The 17,010-nt window shown below is 47.0% G+C and overlaps 3 protein-coding genes across 11 annotated transcripts in view; 2 read left to right on the plus strand and 1 right to left on the minus strand.

The window, feature by feature from the left end:
* Window positions 1-17,010, minus strand: part of LOC311528615 (uncharacterized protein) — a 121,738-nt gene that overhangs the window by 51,082 nt on the left and 53,646 nt on the right. For 5 of the 6 annotated variants that reach the window (XM_084643852.1, XM_084643850.1, XM_084643846.1 and 2 more), the window contains exon 2: window positions 4,074-4,154. The gene's annotated coding sequence lies outside the window, so the exon portion shown is untranslated. Of the gene's footprint in view, window positions 1-4,073; window positions 4,155-6,790; window positions 6,862-17,010 lie in introns of all 6 variants that reach the window. The other variant, XM_084643848.1, reaches the window with a different exon arrangement.
* METAP1D (methionyl aminopeptidase type 1D, mitochondrial) overlaps window positions 1-17,010 on the plus strand; it is a 73,563-nt gene that overhangs the window by 15,255 nt on the left and 41,298 nt on the right. The window lies entirely within an intron of this gene.
* Window positions 1,169-8,636, plus strand: LOC311528088 (uncharacterized protein; the record flags this gene model as incomplete). The annotated part of the gene is made up of 4 exons (XM_084642715.1): window positions 1,169-1,189; window positions 3,121-3,300; window positions 6,200-6,452; window positions 7,443-8,636. 4 exons carry the CDS (start codon window positions 1,169-1,171, stop codon window positions 7,697-7,699), a joined length of 711 nt encoding a protein of 236 aa, XP_084498841.1. The 3' UTR covers window positions 7,700-8,636.

Here is a 17,010-nt window from a genome sequence, read left to right on the forward strand (position 1 = left end):
AACTTCAAAATGGTTTTTAAAATTGAACAACAGGAACTCTTTTTCAGAAAAGTAAAAGTTAAATCTTCATAGGACAGGGATCTATTTTCATTCCGTTCCCTTCTCTCTCCCTCACTGCACACTCTTGTTTCTTCCTTTCTAACATCTCTCAAATGTTTCATCTCCTTCCTTTCTGCCAAAAGCCTTGTCCATCTCTTGCCTTGACTACTACAATCTTTCCCACCCCAATGGCCTGCTCGCCTTCAGTCCGTCTGAAAGACTGCCACTAAAATCCTCTTCCTCTCTTGTCACTTGCATCATGTCTGTTCACTGGCTCTCTCCTCACTTTCCATGTTTATCATTATGGCAATGCCTAAAGGCCAACCAAGAAGACAATGAAGGAGAGGGAGGATTGGGGGAAGCAGCCAATCCACACAGGGCAGAGAAAGTCAGAGAAGTTTCTACAGTTTTGACTGGAATGTCCTAATGTGGAAAAAGGTCCCTGCTTTGGCTGCTTGTTGCTACTGGCTGGAGTCTGGCTGGCTCCTCTCTGCACCTTTTCCCCAAGGCTGTTGTGTGGGGGAGAAGCACCACCTGGATCCTAATGCCCTTAGAGTGTGTGTGGGAAGTCTCCCCTGTATAGTTCTGGGTCCAGGAGGTGTAGCATGACTGATTACTGTCTTCTTCTCACTTTCCGCATTATCTCACTCCCAACACCTCATGCTGTTTGCTCTACCCACGACTCCTTTTTATCTTTCTTCTACTCTTGGTTTTTTGTCTTCTTCCATGATGCATCCTGTCCTTGGAACTGTCTTCCTTTTCTAGGTTTCACAGTAACAGCCATGTTAGTCTGTATTCGCAAAAAGAGAAGGATTACTTGTGGCACCTTAGAGACTAACCAATTTATTTGAGCATAAGCTTTCGTGAGCTACAGCTCACTTCTGACCACATTCAGTTTGTAAGGATCCATCCTTGAGACACAGTTCTTTTGGATATCCTGCCGACAGTGATCCACTCAGGAAGAAAACAACACAGAAAACTCAAACCAAAAGCAACAGTGCACCACTTTGAGACTGGACCTTCTGGTCCTTGATCACCTTTATGTATTTGCACTGTATGGTCTGTCCAATTTAAATTGTAAACTCCTCAGCTTAGGGGCCTCATCTTGCAAATGCTTATTTTTGTAAGTATGGGTTTTCAGGATCAGGACGTAAGTATTAAAAAAAACCCCAACAAAACAAATGCTCCAATCTTGTAAAGACAAGTTTACAATTACTCATGTGAGAAGTACCACTGACTTCTCTATTACTACTTGTGAGCAAAGTTGTGCACTTGTGTAAGTTCTTTCAGGACTGGAGGTAGGTGGAATAGAAGGCAGTAAGTATCTCTACTGAGCCGAGTTAAGGTTCTTTGGATTTTTGCACAAACAAAAAATTCCAGTCTGTGGCTGTGTTACTATATAGTATATTAAGCAGTATCAAAATTGTTTGTTTAAACTTAGTTATTTTCAGTTTTTAATGTGTTTTAAATGAACTATGTACAGGAGTAACCATCTTTGGAGTAACATTTACCAATCTTAACTGTTACTCAGTGAAGTTTCATTGTTTCATTTCATTTGTGGAAAGTTGAGAGACCAAGAATACTAGCAAAAAGAAAAGGAGTACTTGTGGCACCTTAGAGGCTAACAAATTTATTTGAGCATAAGCTTTCGTGAGCTACAGCTCACTTCATCGGATGCATGCAGTGGAAAAAAACAGGAATACTAGCACTCTCTAGGCTATTCTTTGTAACTCTCCATTCAGTTTGTTTTATGCTCTTTAAGTAAGTGCAAGGACATGATGAATCCTACTCAGATAATTGCATTGGTTTTGTTTAATGTACTGAATAATGACTTTATTGAACTGACTTTTTCAATTTAAATAAATGACTTCAGTAATATTGCTGTTGCATCTAATATCACCATTAAAAACTGACAGATGTTTGGGTTTCAAGGTCTGAGGGCATAACTTTATTAAAGCCTGTACAAAAGGACAACTTTATAAAAGCCTAAAGAAAGTTTTCCAAACACTTCTCAGTCTTGCTGTCACAGTTAAGATCACTGCAAAGTAAAGAACCAATTACTGTAAGCTACTGACCAAGTAGCATGAGTTGTGGTCCTCTGCTACAGCCCTTGTGTCAAGCCTTCCTCTAGGGGTATTAGGTTCTTTGCGAGGACAAGCCTTGTACTTGTGCCTGCTCCCGTGTTCAATTTCCCACCTCTGTACGTACCACAAGGTCTCCCATTCCAAAAACAATATTCAAGTTTGGAGATGGGGCTAGGACAATGCGTCTCCCTCCACACTGTCAGCAAAACACAGCTGTGATTCCCACCAATTCCTGGTGGGTAATCAAAAACTTTTCACTATCCACAGATAGCCATAAAAGTTATAATCAGTCCCTGTGTCTTATAAATGCAGCCCATTCCCTAAAAAGATCTGGCCAACTATAGCTCATCTGATAATGTTTAATAACACAACCCTCGCTTCTGAAACAAAAAGGTGTGTAATATTTTATATATTGGACTGGCATATGATCTTAACAATGTGGGAAGATCTGACATTCCAGGGTGCAATCCAGATGAGTGAGGGGCTGTGGCACCTCTGCCTTGCAGCCTTGGATGCCTTACAATGCTTTGACTTTGTGGCTCCCAACAAGAGCGCCTCACAAACAGCAAGCAGGTCACTCCTGGAGTGTCTGTGTATAGCCACAGTCCTGGTTTTGCAATTCTGACTCCAGCATCCCGTCAGCAAACACCAGCCAGACTCTGGCTTCCAGCAGCCTTGGTTATTATATTCAGGGTGACCCCAGCTCATCCCCAATCCCGGATTCCACCCCCCAAAAAATGTGTATTCTGTACTGCGCTGTCCAGCCCTCTCCTGACAGTTCAGGTAACAAAGGTCCGTTGTCCCTATAAGGGAGCAATATACAACTTGCCAGCTGTAGTGAGGCAGAGTGGCCTCCCACAGACCCGGAGGGGGAGGAACCCTTCACTGAGCCCTGGTGGGTGGAGCCAAGCCGGACTCACCCCCCTCCCTCCCCCCGAAGTCAGTGGGCAGGAGAGGAAGTAGAAAAGGCGGGTCTGGGAGCTCAGTTGGGCTGCAGCTGCCAGAGGAGGCAGATGCTTCCTGCTTGCTTCCGAGCTGGGAGACTGCTGCAGACCCCTGGGGAGCTGAGGACTGGCCAGAGCCGCTGAAGCCATGCACCGACCCGACCACAGAGGAGTTGCCAGGACTACCAAAGGCCTTCTACCCTGATGATCTGGACTACCCTCTACAGACCCAGGTACAATCCAAGGGTGAGTTAGGAAGTGGCCCAGGGGCAGCAGACCCTAGTCTGGCTGCAGCACTGCCTGAATTTAGGTCAGTGTGTTGTGGTCAGGATCCCCTCTGACTCAGTGGCAAATCCCACTGGCTCAGTGGAGTGAGTGGGCCTGTGCGCCCCCGCCATCCCAACCCTGGGGTGGCAGTCTTCCTCTCTCTAGGCTAAAAAGCCAGTGCTTGTCAGCCATCTACTGGAGCTAGGATGCCCGAACCCGGTGCTGCTTGGCTCTGAATACAGGCCCAAGACATAGGTCTTTGTTGCCCACCCTGACTAAGGGCCTGGGCGCCTTAACTGTGTTTGCTGCTCGGCCCTGAACACAGGCCGGAGCTATAGACTCATTGCCCTGCGCTGACTGAGGGCCTGGGTTACTTAACTGCCTTTGTTGCTTGACCCTGACCACAGGTCCGAGCTATAGACTCTTGCCACGCCACTAAATCCCCATGACAGGCAACGCCCAGAGACGTAGTGAGGTGGAGTGGCCTTCCATGGTCCCGGAGGGGGAGGAACCCTGCCGCTGAACCACTACACCACCTTACATGGAATTATCCACACAGCTCACAAAACTGAATTAATGGTGATTAAAGAACAAAAAAGTTTATTTAACTACAAAGAGAGAGATTTTATGTGAGTACAAGAGGCATTAAAGTCAGAAGTGGTTACAGGAAGAATAAAGATAAAATGCTTTTTAGTACTCAACTAAACAAACTAGGCTTGGTTCAAAGTAAAATTCTTACCATATGCTCCCAGCAGCGTTATTGACCAGTTTTCAGGTCAGGATTGCTCCCAAAGTCAAAGAGAAGGATTCTTTTGTCTTCCTAGGTTAAAGAGAGAGTGATAGGCAGCTTATAACTTGGTTTCAACAATACAAAATTTGAGTCTCACACAGTGACTCAAGTTTCTAGAACAAAAGATATTTTGATTAGTCAGCTGTCTTTCACTGTCCATGGCTGTAGATGAGCCATGGTACCATGGAAGGCCCTCTGTTGACTCCTGGCATCAAGGCTTGAATCTTGTTCACCTGAAAAATACTGGCAGTGCTGCTGTTAAGCCCAGGAACACACATTGCAAATGAATTAATATTATGCATCAGCCATAAATTTTCGTGTTTATAGTAGACACATTAACTTTGGTTGGCCTACGTGCAAGGGTAACTCCTGGAGTGGCAGCTGATCACATTCACTTCAGTTAGGTTGGCACACCTGGGGCCTATTGTGGATCCTCTTTTTTTTTTTTTTTTTTTAATGCTACAAACAACAGGAAGAACTCCAAGAAGTAGATGGTCATGACTAAACCCAGGGCTGCTTTTTGGGTGGCTACTGTTTTAGCATATTATTTACCCTAAAAATAAACTACCAAGTCAGTGCTGATGGAGGTTTCACGCTGTACCTGCATATCTTTCTGGATCCTGGACTCTCTTCATTGTAGTAATGCCTCATTAATTTGAGCATGGATATATTCCACACTTATCAAGCTCCTCTCATTTCTATTGTTTATCATAATAAAATGGTTTGCTTATGGTACACTCCTGGTGGTTGTGGAAAGACAATGGCAAAACACCTGCACTGGGGCAACAATGGTGCATGTGAAGTGGAGTTATCAGAGAACTGGCGATAGCTGGTGTAGAGTGACCTTTAGCATCTCTAGGATGGTACAGTCCAAGAAAGGAAGCTGGATAATACACCACCACATGCAGTTCAATGAACTGGAAAACTAGAGATGGTTAATGAAAGCACTGCAGTAGTTCACTAGTAGCCATGGTCCAAACCATACAAGCTTTTATAGCTGCAAGCCAAACACCTTGTATTACACCTAAAAGTATATAGAAAGCCAGTGCAGCTTCTGGAGAAGAGATGTTGCGTTTCTTATCACAAGCAACATTCAGCAAGCAGAGCCACACTCAGCAATAATCAAAGCCTCCAAATGGTCTTCACGTGTAGAAGTAGAACTTATTGCAGTAATGTCACACAGGCATTAATGGTTATGTTGAGATCCATTATGTTTAAATAAGCACCAAACTGCTACCATGCTACCTGGGACTCCAGCAGCAATAGGGGATTCATAAACACCCACAGATTGCTAACCAAACATATAAAGCATCTGCATTAACAGGAAAGATGCCATCCCTGTCAAGCTTTTTCCATTTGATTCCCCATGCTTCTCAAAAACACATTCATCACATCTGGGTTAAAGCTTAACTAACTCAGGCCTGGTCCACACTACACAGTTTGGTTGATGTAAGCTGCCTTATATTGACCTAATCATATCTGTGTCTACACTGCCAGGTCCATTCAACTGACATAACTTGCCTGCCATGTTGGCTTAATTACTCCACCCCCGTCAGAGGCGTAGCACTTAAATCAATGTTGTAAGGTTGATGCGGAGGCAGGGTAGACACAGCATTACTTACGTCAACTTTACTGGCCTCCAGGAGGTGTCCCACAATGCTCTGTTGTGACCGCTCTGGTGAACGATTTCAACTCCACTGCACAGCAGCCAGGTACACAGGAAACAGCTTCTCCCTTGTTAAAGGACTGGGAACTTTTGAATTCCCATTTCCTGTTTGATCAGTGAGGAGAGCTCACCAGCCCAGCTGATCAGGGTGACTCAGTGTCCCAAACGCGCTCTAACCTGTAGTACACAGGAGGTGGTGGATCTTATTGTCTGTGGGGAGAAGAGTCAGTGCAGGGCACAGCTCCAGTCCAGCTGTAGAAATGTACACATCTACAAAAGGGTCACGTGGGACATGGGGGACAAGGGCAACACCAGGGACACGCAGGAGTGCCACGTGAAAATCAAAGCCCTTCAGCAGGCATACCAGAAGACAAGGGAGGTGAACAGTCGTTCTGGTTATATACCGCAGACATGCCACTTCTACAGTGAGCTACATGTGATCCTCAGCGATGAACCCATTACGAGCCCCAAGAGCAGCGTGGCTACCTCTGAGGAGTCGGAGTCCTGGGCCACTGCAGGCAACACTGAGGAGGTGAATGGGAAACAGGTGAGGGGGGGATCCATTCTCCCAGAGAGCCAGGAGCTCTTTAAAACCCCAGAGCAGTCCAGCTACTTGCAGAACAGCATCGTGGCCAAGCGTGATGTCAGGGAAGGGACCTTTGGTGAGTATGCAATTCCAATTCATATTTTCCAATTCACATTCTTATAGTCTGTTTAATTTTTTTTAAAAATAGGTGAGGTAGACTGGCTATCTGCTTTCCAGTGGCCAAACCAGCTAGGCGGAGGACTGTTGATGTCCAAAGGGGTGGCTTGGGAATCCTCCACAGAAATCTCCAAGAAAGTTTCCTGGAGGTACTCTGCAATCCATTGCAGAAGGTTTCTGGGGAGGGCTGCCTAATTTCTTCCACCATGGTAGGGCTCTTTCCCACGTCACTCCAGTATTAACTCTGCTGGCATCACTGCAGTACACAGCATAGCAGCATAAGGACCCTGTCTGTACCTGGATGCTTGCCGCATCTGTTCTCCTGCCGTCTCTGTTACCCTCAGGAGAGTGTTATCAGCTAGGCTCACCTAGGGAGAGGATGGAAGTTTTCATTTCAATTGTTCAGACTGCAAACAGTAGTACATGTGATCGCGTCCCCATTGTGCTTTTCCACTTTTCCCAGACATGCCAGTAGTTTGAGTGGCAGGGGTTGGCATTGAGCTTAGCACCTGCAAGCCTCAGGCCATTGCTAGCAGCAGTGGCGCTGCGGGGGTTTGAGGGAAGGGAAATTTTCTTGTGCACTCTCGCCATCGCGAGCCCACCCCCAGTGCTGCCTCTGCTAAGGCTTGTGGTTTGGGAGGGTCAGCAGTGGTCTCCGTTCTCCACACAACATTCATGTTACAAAGGACAAGTGGCATTGGCTCCCTGCCCACTTGTGCTCCCACCATGGGTTGCCTACCCAATGCTGTAGGTGGTCCGGCGCCCATGTCCCTGGGCTATACTCACCATGACTGGGACAGCAAGCTGGTTCAATGAATACCTTGTGTAAATGAAAATGTTCTGCCTTGTACTTCAGTAGAATAAGGGGAGTGATTTTTATATAACAGCTGTGCACTAGACCCTGGGTCTGCACTGACAATGATTGCTTTGTGCTTTCCATGTCTTACAGCTGAAAGTGTGGTCTTCAGCTCTTCCTCCACACTGGTGGAGGGGTTGTCCCAGATTAGAAGAAGGCAAAAGAGAACATTTGACGACATGTTCAATGAGATTGTGAACGCCTTTGGGACAGCAGACACTGAGCAGAGAGCGAAGAGGATTTCTCTCTCTGAAAAACTGGACATGGACATGGCGAGCAGGAGACCAGTCCAGGAGAGTGAGCATGGCGTGCAGCAGAAAATGCTGTGGATTCTGCAAGGATTCTGTTGAGGTTTCTAGTAGACCTTCAGGAGAAACACCTGAGGGTAGACTCTCTTTGCAGCCCCTGCAGAATGGCATTCCTGCAGCTCTGTATTCCCCCTCCCCCTCTCGCAAATCCTCCAAGAGGTGAGGAGGGAAAATGCTATATCCCTTCTACTCAACATTGGGGGAGGGTCCTAAGAGTAAAAGCCGCACATATGATGATGTTTGACAGGCAAGGCCACTGTGCTTTTAAAGACAATATTGATGTGTTTTTCCCCTCCCACTTTTATTCCACTGTCTGTCCAAGATTAAATTATCTTTCTGATCTTTCAGTTTCAATATGTTTGTGCAATAAAAGTGCAGGTCCTGAGAATGAAATAATCTTTATTACTTCACACAATAGAGGGAGGGGAGAAAGGGAAGGTACAGGGAAACTGAGGCAACAGAAGGGATTTGCTGGAGACAGAAACCCAGTAGGCACCGCAAGGTTCACAGTATGGGAAGACACAACTCAAGAAGCAGTGCACAGTACTTGGTCATTACTAAATCGGGTTTTTAAAGCCTCTCTGAGTTGCAGTGCTCCATGCTGAGCACTCTTATTCCGCTGGTATCTGGCTGCTCAAAATTAGACAGCCTATCCGCCGCCACACCCCACCGCTGTGGAAACTTCTCACCTGTGGCCTCACAGATATTATGGAGCAGGCAGCTATAACCATGGGGATATTGCTTTCACTGAGGTCTAACCTAGTAAGTAAACGGCGCCAGCAACCCTTTAACAGGATCTTTCCTGGTCAAAGGCACATTCAATTCTGCACTTGCTCAGCCTATTGTTGCTGTCCCGGCTGCTGGTATATGGCTTCATGAGTCATGGGAACAAGAGATAGGCTGGGTCTCCCAGGATCACTGTTGGGATTTCAACGTGACCAGTGGTTATTTTGCATTCCAGAAAGAAAGTCCCCGCTTGCAGCTTTTTAAACAGACCTGTGGTCTTAAAGATGCAGGCATCATGCACCTTCCCTGTCCATCCCACGTTGATGTCAATAAAACGCCCCATATGATCCACCAGCACTTGCAGCACCGATGAAAAGTATCCCTTGCTGTTTACGTACTCTTTGGCATGGTGGTCTGGTGCCAAGATAGGCATATGCATGCCATATGTTGTCCCACCGCAGTTAGGGAACCCCATTGCAGCAAAACCATCCAGTATGTCCTGCACGTTGCCAAGAGTCACTACCCTTAACAAAAGGCAATTAATGGCTCTGCATACTTGGATCATAGCCCCCACAGTGGATTTACCAACTCCAAATTGATTCCTCACTGACTGGTAGCAGTCTGGCATTGCAAACTTCCACACAGCAATCGCCACTCGCTTCTCCATTGTCGGAGCAGATCTCATTTTAGTGTCACTGTGCTGCAGGGCTGGGGAGAGCTCCGTGCACGGTTCCTGGAAAGTGGCCTTGTGCATATGAAAGTTCTGCAACCACTGATCAAAATTGCATAGCTGCATAATGATGCAATTCCACCAGTCAGTGCTTGTTTCTTGGGACCAAAATGGTGCTCAACCATGTTTGGCTGCTATGGGATTGCCAGCAGCAACCAGGAATTGTTTTGTTCTGTGGCTTCCAGCAGGGCTGCTTGAAGGACATTGCCATATTCTGCGTGGCTGCTCCTCTCCCAGCTCTGGGAATACTGCAGGATAAAGCATGTGGTATTTGTAATGCTCAGAACTAGAGTGCACAGCTAAGCGGGGTCCACGCTTCTCGGGATATGGTGTACGCGTGGCTATGCCAGGCTGTTGAAAAAAGGCATGAAATATTATGGGTTGCAGTTGTGAGAATGTTTTAGTACCAAGAGGCATTCCCAAGCCCTTCCCCAAACCCTTGTGGCAAGCTGTGCCATGCAAGAGCTATCCACAGTGCGCTGCTCTCTGCAGTGCCTAATTTGTAATGAAAGAGGTGCTGAGGCTCAAGCAGATTTTTTACATTCATAACTGATGCAAAAGCCCCTTCATTTTCAGTTTAAACCCATTTTTACCAAAACATTCACAGGTTTTACAAAAAGTGTTGTTCAGCTTTTTTCTGATTTTCACCCGACTTTTGTATCATTCAAATATATAAAAATAACTTCTGTTATTAGGAAAATACAATACATTGCATGAGATATATGTATTATGATAATACATTAGTCTACACTACAAAATTAGGTCGATATTATTGAAGTTGATTTTTAGAAATCGATTTTATACAGTTGATTGCGTATGTCCCCACTTAGTGCATTAAGTCAGTGGAGTGCATCCTCACTACCGTGGCTAGCATCAACTTATGGAGCACTGCACTGTGGGTAGCTATCCCACAGTTCCTGCAGTCTTGTTGCCCATTGGAATTCTGGGTTAAGCTCCCAATGCCAGATGGGGAAAAAACATTGTCGCGGGTGGTTTTGGGTACATGTTGTCAGTCACCCTTCCCTCCGTGAAAGTAACGGCAGACAATCGTTTCATGCCTTTTTTTCCGTGCAGACGCCATACTGTTTTCAGCAGATGGTGCAGTCGGACTGCTAACCGTCATCATCCACTGCTTCTGCTGCAGCTCTACTCTGCTGCTTTTGTCTCACTAGCAAATGTTTCCATGTTGTCTGTCATGGGCTTCCAGGTACATGTGTTCTTCCTCGGGAAATGTGTGAGGTGCTAACCGTTGTCATCCACCGCTTCCACTGCAACTCTGCTCTCCTGCTCTCATGAATCCACCTTGCAGGTTCTCTCGTCGTTCTCTATAAATATCTATTCTCGTGGCATCCATCGTCAGCCACTGCTTCTGCTGCAACTCTGCTCTCCTGCAGACTCCATACCACGGCAAGCATGGAGCCCGCTCAGATCACCGCGGCAGTTATGAGCATTGTAAACACCTCGCTCATTATCCTGCAGTATGTGCAGAACCAGAACCTGCAAAAACAAGCAAGGAGGCGACGGCTGCGTGGTGATGAGGACATGAACACAGACTTCTCTCAAAGTATGGGCCCTTGCAATTTGGACATCCTGGTGGCAATGGGGCAGGCTCATGTAATGGAACACCAATTCTGGGCCCGGGAAACAAGCACAGACTGGTGGGACCACATGCTGTTGCAGGTCAGTGATGATTCCCGGTGGCTGAGAAACTTTCGCATGCGTAAGGGCACTTTCATGGAACTTTGTGACTTGCTTTCCCTTGCCCTGAAGCACAAGAATACCAAGATGAGATCAGTCCACACAGTTCACAAGTGAGTGGCGATAGTCCTCTGGAAGCTTGCAACACCAGACTGCTACCGGTCAGTCGGGAATCAATTTGGAGTGGGCAAATCTACAGTGGGGGCTGCTGTGATCCAAGTAGCCAATGCAATCACTGAGCTGCTGATATCAAGGGTAATGACTCTGGGAAATGTGCAGGTCATACTAGATGGCTTTGCTGCAATGGGGTTCCCTAACTGGTGGGGCGATAGACGGAATGCATATCCCTATCTTGGGACGGGACCACCTTGGCAGCCGGTACATAAACCGCAAGGGGTACTTTTCAATGGTGCTGCAAGCACTGGTGGATCACAAGGGATGTTTCACCGACATCAACATGGGATGGCCGGGAAAGGTACATGATGCTCACATCTTCAAGAGCTATGGTCTGTTTGAACAGCTGCAGGAAGGAACTTACTTCCCAGACCAGAAAATAATGTTGGGGATGTTGAAATGCCTATAGTTATCCTTGGAGACCCAGCCTACACCATAATGCCATGGCTCATGAAGCCATACACAGGCATCCTGGACAGTAGTAAGGATCTGTTCAACTATAGGCTGAGCAAGTGCAGAATGGTGATAGAATGTACATTTGGACGTTTAAAAGCTCGCTGGTGCAGTTTACTGACTCGGTTAGACCTCAGCGAAACCAATATTCCCATTGTTATTGCTGCTTGCTGTATGCTCCACAATATCTGTGAGAGTAAGGGGGAGACGTTTATGGTGGGGTGGGAGGTTGAGGCAAATCGCCTGGCTGCTGATTACGCGCAGCCAGACACCAGGGCGATTAGAAGAGCACAGCAGGGCGTGCTGCGGATCAGAAAAGCTTTGAAAACCAGTTTCATGACTGGCCAGGCTACGGTGTGACAGTTCTGTTTGTTTCTCCGTGATGAAAACACGCCCCCTTGGTTCACTCTACTTCCCTGTAAGCCAACTGCCCTCCCCACTTTGATCACCACTTGCAGAAGCAATAAAGTCATTGTTGTTTCAAAATCGTGCATTTTTTATTAATTCATCACACAAATAGGGGGATAACTGCCAAGGTAGGCCAGGAGGGGTGGGGGAGGAGGGAAGCACTGGGTGGGGTGGTGGATGAGGGGAAGAGGGAAGGACAAGGCCACACTGCATTTCAAAACTTATTGAATGCGAGCCTTCTGTTGCTTGGGCAGTCCTCTGGGGTGGAGTGGTTGGGTGCCCAGAGGGGCCCCCCACCCCGCATTCTTGGGTGTCTGGGTGAGGAGGCTATGGAACTTGAGGAGGAGGGCGGGTGGTTACACGGGCTGCAGCGGCAGTCTGTGCTCCTGCTGTCTTTCTTGCAGCTCCACCAGATGCTGGAGCATGTCAGTTTGATCCCCCAGTAGCCTCAGCATTGCATCCTGCCTCCTCTCATCACGCTGCCACCACCTCTCCTCTTGCTCCCACAACCTCTCATCTTGCTCGTCCCTCCTGTCCTCGCGTTCATTTTCTGCTTTCCTGGACTCTGCCATTGTTTGTCTCCACGCGTTCTGTTGAGCTCTTTCAGTGCGGGAGGACTGCATGAGCTCAGAGAACATTTTATCGCGAGTGCGTTTTTTTTTTTGCCTTCTTATCTGTGCTAGCCTCTGGGACGGAGATGATAGGGGGAGTGTTGAAACATTTGCAGCTGCATGAGGGGAAAAAAAGGGAGAGTAGTATTTAAAAAGACACATTTTAGAGAACAATGGGTAGACTCACGGTGAACCAAGCGGTTAACATTACATAGCACATGTGCTTTTGGTACAAGGTTGCATTTTGCCTCTTATATTGAAGGCCTGCCGGTTTGGTGTGAGAAATCACGCACGCAGGGCCAGGCAACAGAATTTGGTTTGCAGGCAGCCATGATAATCCACAGTCTTTCAGCTTCTTCAATCTTCATAACATGTGGGAATGGTTTCAGACAGCAGCGCACTCATTTCCGATAACAAGCAAAGCCTGTTGGGTTGGCCATTTAAAAGGAGGGGCTGCGGTTTTCAGGTTAACGTGCAGTACAAACCCAACTGCCCCGCCCCCCGAATTCTCTGGGATAATTGCTTCACCCCTCCTCTCACCGCGTGACTAGTATCAGGGAAGATCCCTGCCAGCCAAACGCGAACAGCTGAGCGTGAACGGGGCCCCCGCCACCGCGTGGCTAAAAGCGGGGATGATTTCTTTTCAGCCACAGGGAAACAGCCGAGCAGGAACGGCCACCTCTGAATCTCCCCAGAAGATTTCTGCTCCATCCCCAGACACGTTAACAGACTTTTCCAGTAGCTGTACTGGCCGCAAATGCATCCCAAGTCTTCAGGGCAAATTAATCATTAAATCACACTTGCTTTTAAACCATGTATTATATTTACAAAGGTACACTCTCCAGAGGTGCCTTCTCCGGTTTCATGGTCTGGGAGCCCGCCTTGGAAGGGTATTGGCTCCAGGGTGATAAACAGTTCCTGGCTGTCGGGGAGAACGGTTTTCCGCTTGCCTGTTGTGTGGTATCCTCATCATCATCTTCCTTGTCCCCAAAATCCTCATCCCTGTTGCGTGAGACTCCACCCTTGCATGAGTCCATGGACAGGGGTGGGGTAGTAGTAGGGGCGCTCTCTAGAATTGCATGCAGCTCATCACAGAAGCGGCATGTCTGGGGCTCTGACCCAGAGCAGCCGTTTGCCTCTTTGGTTTTTTGGTAGGCTTGCCTGAACTCCTTAATTTTCATGTGGCACTGCTCTGGGTCCCTGTTATAGCTTCTGTCCATCATGCCCTTGGAGATTTTTTTCAAATATTTTGGCATTTCATCTTTTGGAACGGAGTTCTGATAGCACGGATTCGTCTCCCCATACAGCGATCAGATCCAGTACCTCCCGTTCGGTCCATGCTGGAGCTCTTTTGCGATTCTGGGGCTGCATGGTCACCTCTGCTGATGAGCTCGCCACACTGGCCAAACAGGAAATGAAATTCAAAAGTTCCTGGTTCTTTTCCTGTGTACCTGGCTAGTGCATCTGAGTTGAGAGCACTGTCCAGAGCGGTCACAATGGAACACTCTGGGATAGCTCCCAGAGGCCAATACCGTTGAATTGCGTCCACACTACGCCAAATTCAACCTGGCAATATCGATTTCAATGCTAATCCCCTCGTCAGGGAGGAGAACAGAAATCGATTTTAAGAGCCCTGTAACTCAACAAAAATGGCTTCGTCATGTGGATGGGTGCAGGGTTAAATCGATTCAACGCTGCTAAATTCGACCTAAACTCGTAGTGTAGACCAAGGCTAAGTGTATGTGCCTGTTGAAGTAAAGCTATGTATTAGTCTAGAACATGCACGCAATAAACAAACAGGCACGCACTCTAGATCTGAAGTGCATGCGCATCTGTACATATTGATGAATCTCACACCCACCACGTACACATTTCAAGCATACATGCCAAACCCACGAAAAAAACGCAGAAATTGGGCTTTTTTTTTTTTTGGCTTAATTGGCTTGGGAGTTGCTTGTTGGTTAGTTTTTGGCTTGTAGCTTGTTGCTTGTTGTAGCTCAGGGGTCTCAAATTCAAATGACCACGAAGGCCACATGAGAACTAGTACATTGGCCCGAGGGCCGCACCACTGACCACCACCCCCCACCCGCTGCCCCTGCCCCACCCACACTCCACCCCTTCCATGAGGCCCCGCCCCTGCCCCGCCTCTTCCCACCACTTCCCTGCCCCCATTCTAACCCCTTCCCCGAAGCTCCCATTCCCTGTTCCCAGTCAATGGGAGCTTCGGGGCAGGTACCTGGAGGCGCGGCCAGGGCAACACACAGACCCCTGTGCCCCCCGCCCTTCCTCCAGGTCCTGGCCACTTTCCGGAGCAGTGTGGGAGCAGAGTAGGCAGGCAGGGAGGGAGCCTGCCCTGTCCCCGGTGCATGCTGGGCCGGAGCCTCTTTAGGTAAACGCTGGGGGAGCGGGAGGGCCGCGGGGAGCTTGTAGGCTGCAGAAAATAGCCCCACGGGGCGCGTGTTTGAGACCCTGGTTGTAGCTTGTTGCTTCTTTTTTTTTATTGGGTTCCAGCAAACAGGGGCAAGGGGGGGATAGAGTCGGGGGGCACAGCAGGTGCACCACAGTCTCAGACTGCACACCAGGGGGATCTAGTCACATAGAGTGTTGGGGTTCTTAGGGATTGGCTTGTTTTGACCTTGTTTTGAAATGAGATTAGCTTGATTTTTCGCTTATTGTGAAAGTCAGGGTGCTTATTTACCACATGAAAGTTGGCAACTGTGATTTCAAGCTGTTAGAAGATAATGGTTTAAAGATTTGACACACTAAAGTGGGAAGAAAAGGAAAATCTATATCAGAATACGTTTCAGAACACACCGAAGTATTCGAAAGTTTAAAAAAACCAAAAACCAGGAGAAAAGAATGAAGTTGAATGTATGTGCTGCAAACGGTATTGCCCAATTATTAAATGTAAATATTTATAGGCTAATAGGTCTAAGACTAAAACAGTACACTGTTTATTTAAATGAGAAGTTTTATTTGGGGATTAGAGATATATTGTTTTCTTAAACTTAGAGGTTTGAGTTCTGTAGCGAGCCACATTGATGAATGGAACTCATAGCATTAATCTACTGAATACTTTTTCCCCCTGTCTTTCCGTCCACCAAAATAAACCCCAGTATTTACCTAGAAAAATTATTAATAGTTTTTTGCACTGATTTTCACCTGTTTTTGTTGTTGCAGTAATAAATAGTGATGAATTCCTGGGAAAAATTAAATAAAATAAAAACTGAAAATGAAGGGCCTTACTGATGCAGCAAGCCTGGAGGTGCTGGAGCTCAGCCCTCATCAGCCCAGGCAAAAATTAAGCACTGGCTCTCTGCATCGATGCAACTGATGACACACTCCATCGACACAAGAATTGTGGTGTGGACACACAACTGAATTAATTACGGCGGCCACTGGATGTCCACTTAACTGAAGTTGACTTCAGTTTGTAGCAGGGCTTTGGAGCTGTGCTCTGGCTCTGCTCCAGCTCCAGGCAAAAACCTACTGCTCCGGAGCTGCTCTGCGCTCCAGCTCTGGGCTCCACTCCAAAGCCCTGGTTTGTAGTGTAGATGTGCCCTTACCCTGATTCAAGCCCCATCATCTATTAGGCATTGGGAAAACAAAGAGACTGCATTACTTCCCCATTTTGTGCGGGGGGGGGAAGGTAGAGCTGTATGTCACCTGTATATTGATGGCATTGCAGCACAAAACGGGCTCCCCCAGTTGCCTCATATATGTTTGAACAGGATAAGGTCACAGCACATACCTCTCCAGGCAAGAGCCCTTTGAGTAGATGAACAGTTGCCAACAAGATGATAAGAAAGAACCAAAACACTTTGATGTATCCCACCTGGCGTCCACAGATGACTCAACGCCACCTTGTCAGTGGTAGCAAAGATTACTAATTGATCTAAAAAAAAATCAGCCCAGACGCCTGTACTTTGATTGCCTTTTAGAAAGGGGTGATCCACTAGTTAGACTCATGCAGCATCAGATTCGTGGCCATAAAATGTGCTCTGAAAACATGGACCAGAAAATGAAAACCAGCATAAGTCTCACCCTGCAGCCCCCAAGAATAAAAATGATTTGTGTCTACTATTAGTGAAAATGTATAAGACCAGCTTAACTCTTGTATAAATTATAACCCTAGTGTGAGTAGGTGGCTTCTCCCAGACTGCTCAAAACATAGGCCATACAAGTTTCAATGACTCAAAATTTATCTCCATCCTAGGGTTTGGCTTTATTCACCTAACGAATTTGAAAAAAAATATATAATGCAGTCCAAGCTTTCTCCTTATGTGTGGTTGCTTCTAGGGTTCCTCAAAAAGGACTGCTCAGCCCACACACTAGATCTTGGTCTCCCCTTTCCTTTATATCCAGGTGGAATAAAGAGCCAGCTGCAACAGAGTGTCAGTAAAAACCCATTTTATATCAGCAGGATCATCTCCTCTTAACAGCAGGATTTTCAGATAATGCTGTTAACATATTTGGTCTCATCACTGTGTGTCTCTGGCTCTGTGCGCACTTTCCGTCATGTAATGCAGTTTGCATGCTGGGGAAACTGGCTT

The sequence above is a fragment of the Lepidochelys olivacea genome (genome assembly GCF_965140295.1).
Source record: "Lepidochelys olivacea isolate rLepOli2 genome assembly, chromosome: 11".
NCBI lineage: Eukaryota > Metazoa > Chordata > Testudines > Cheloniidae > Lepidochelys > Lepidochelys olivacea.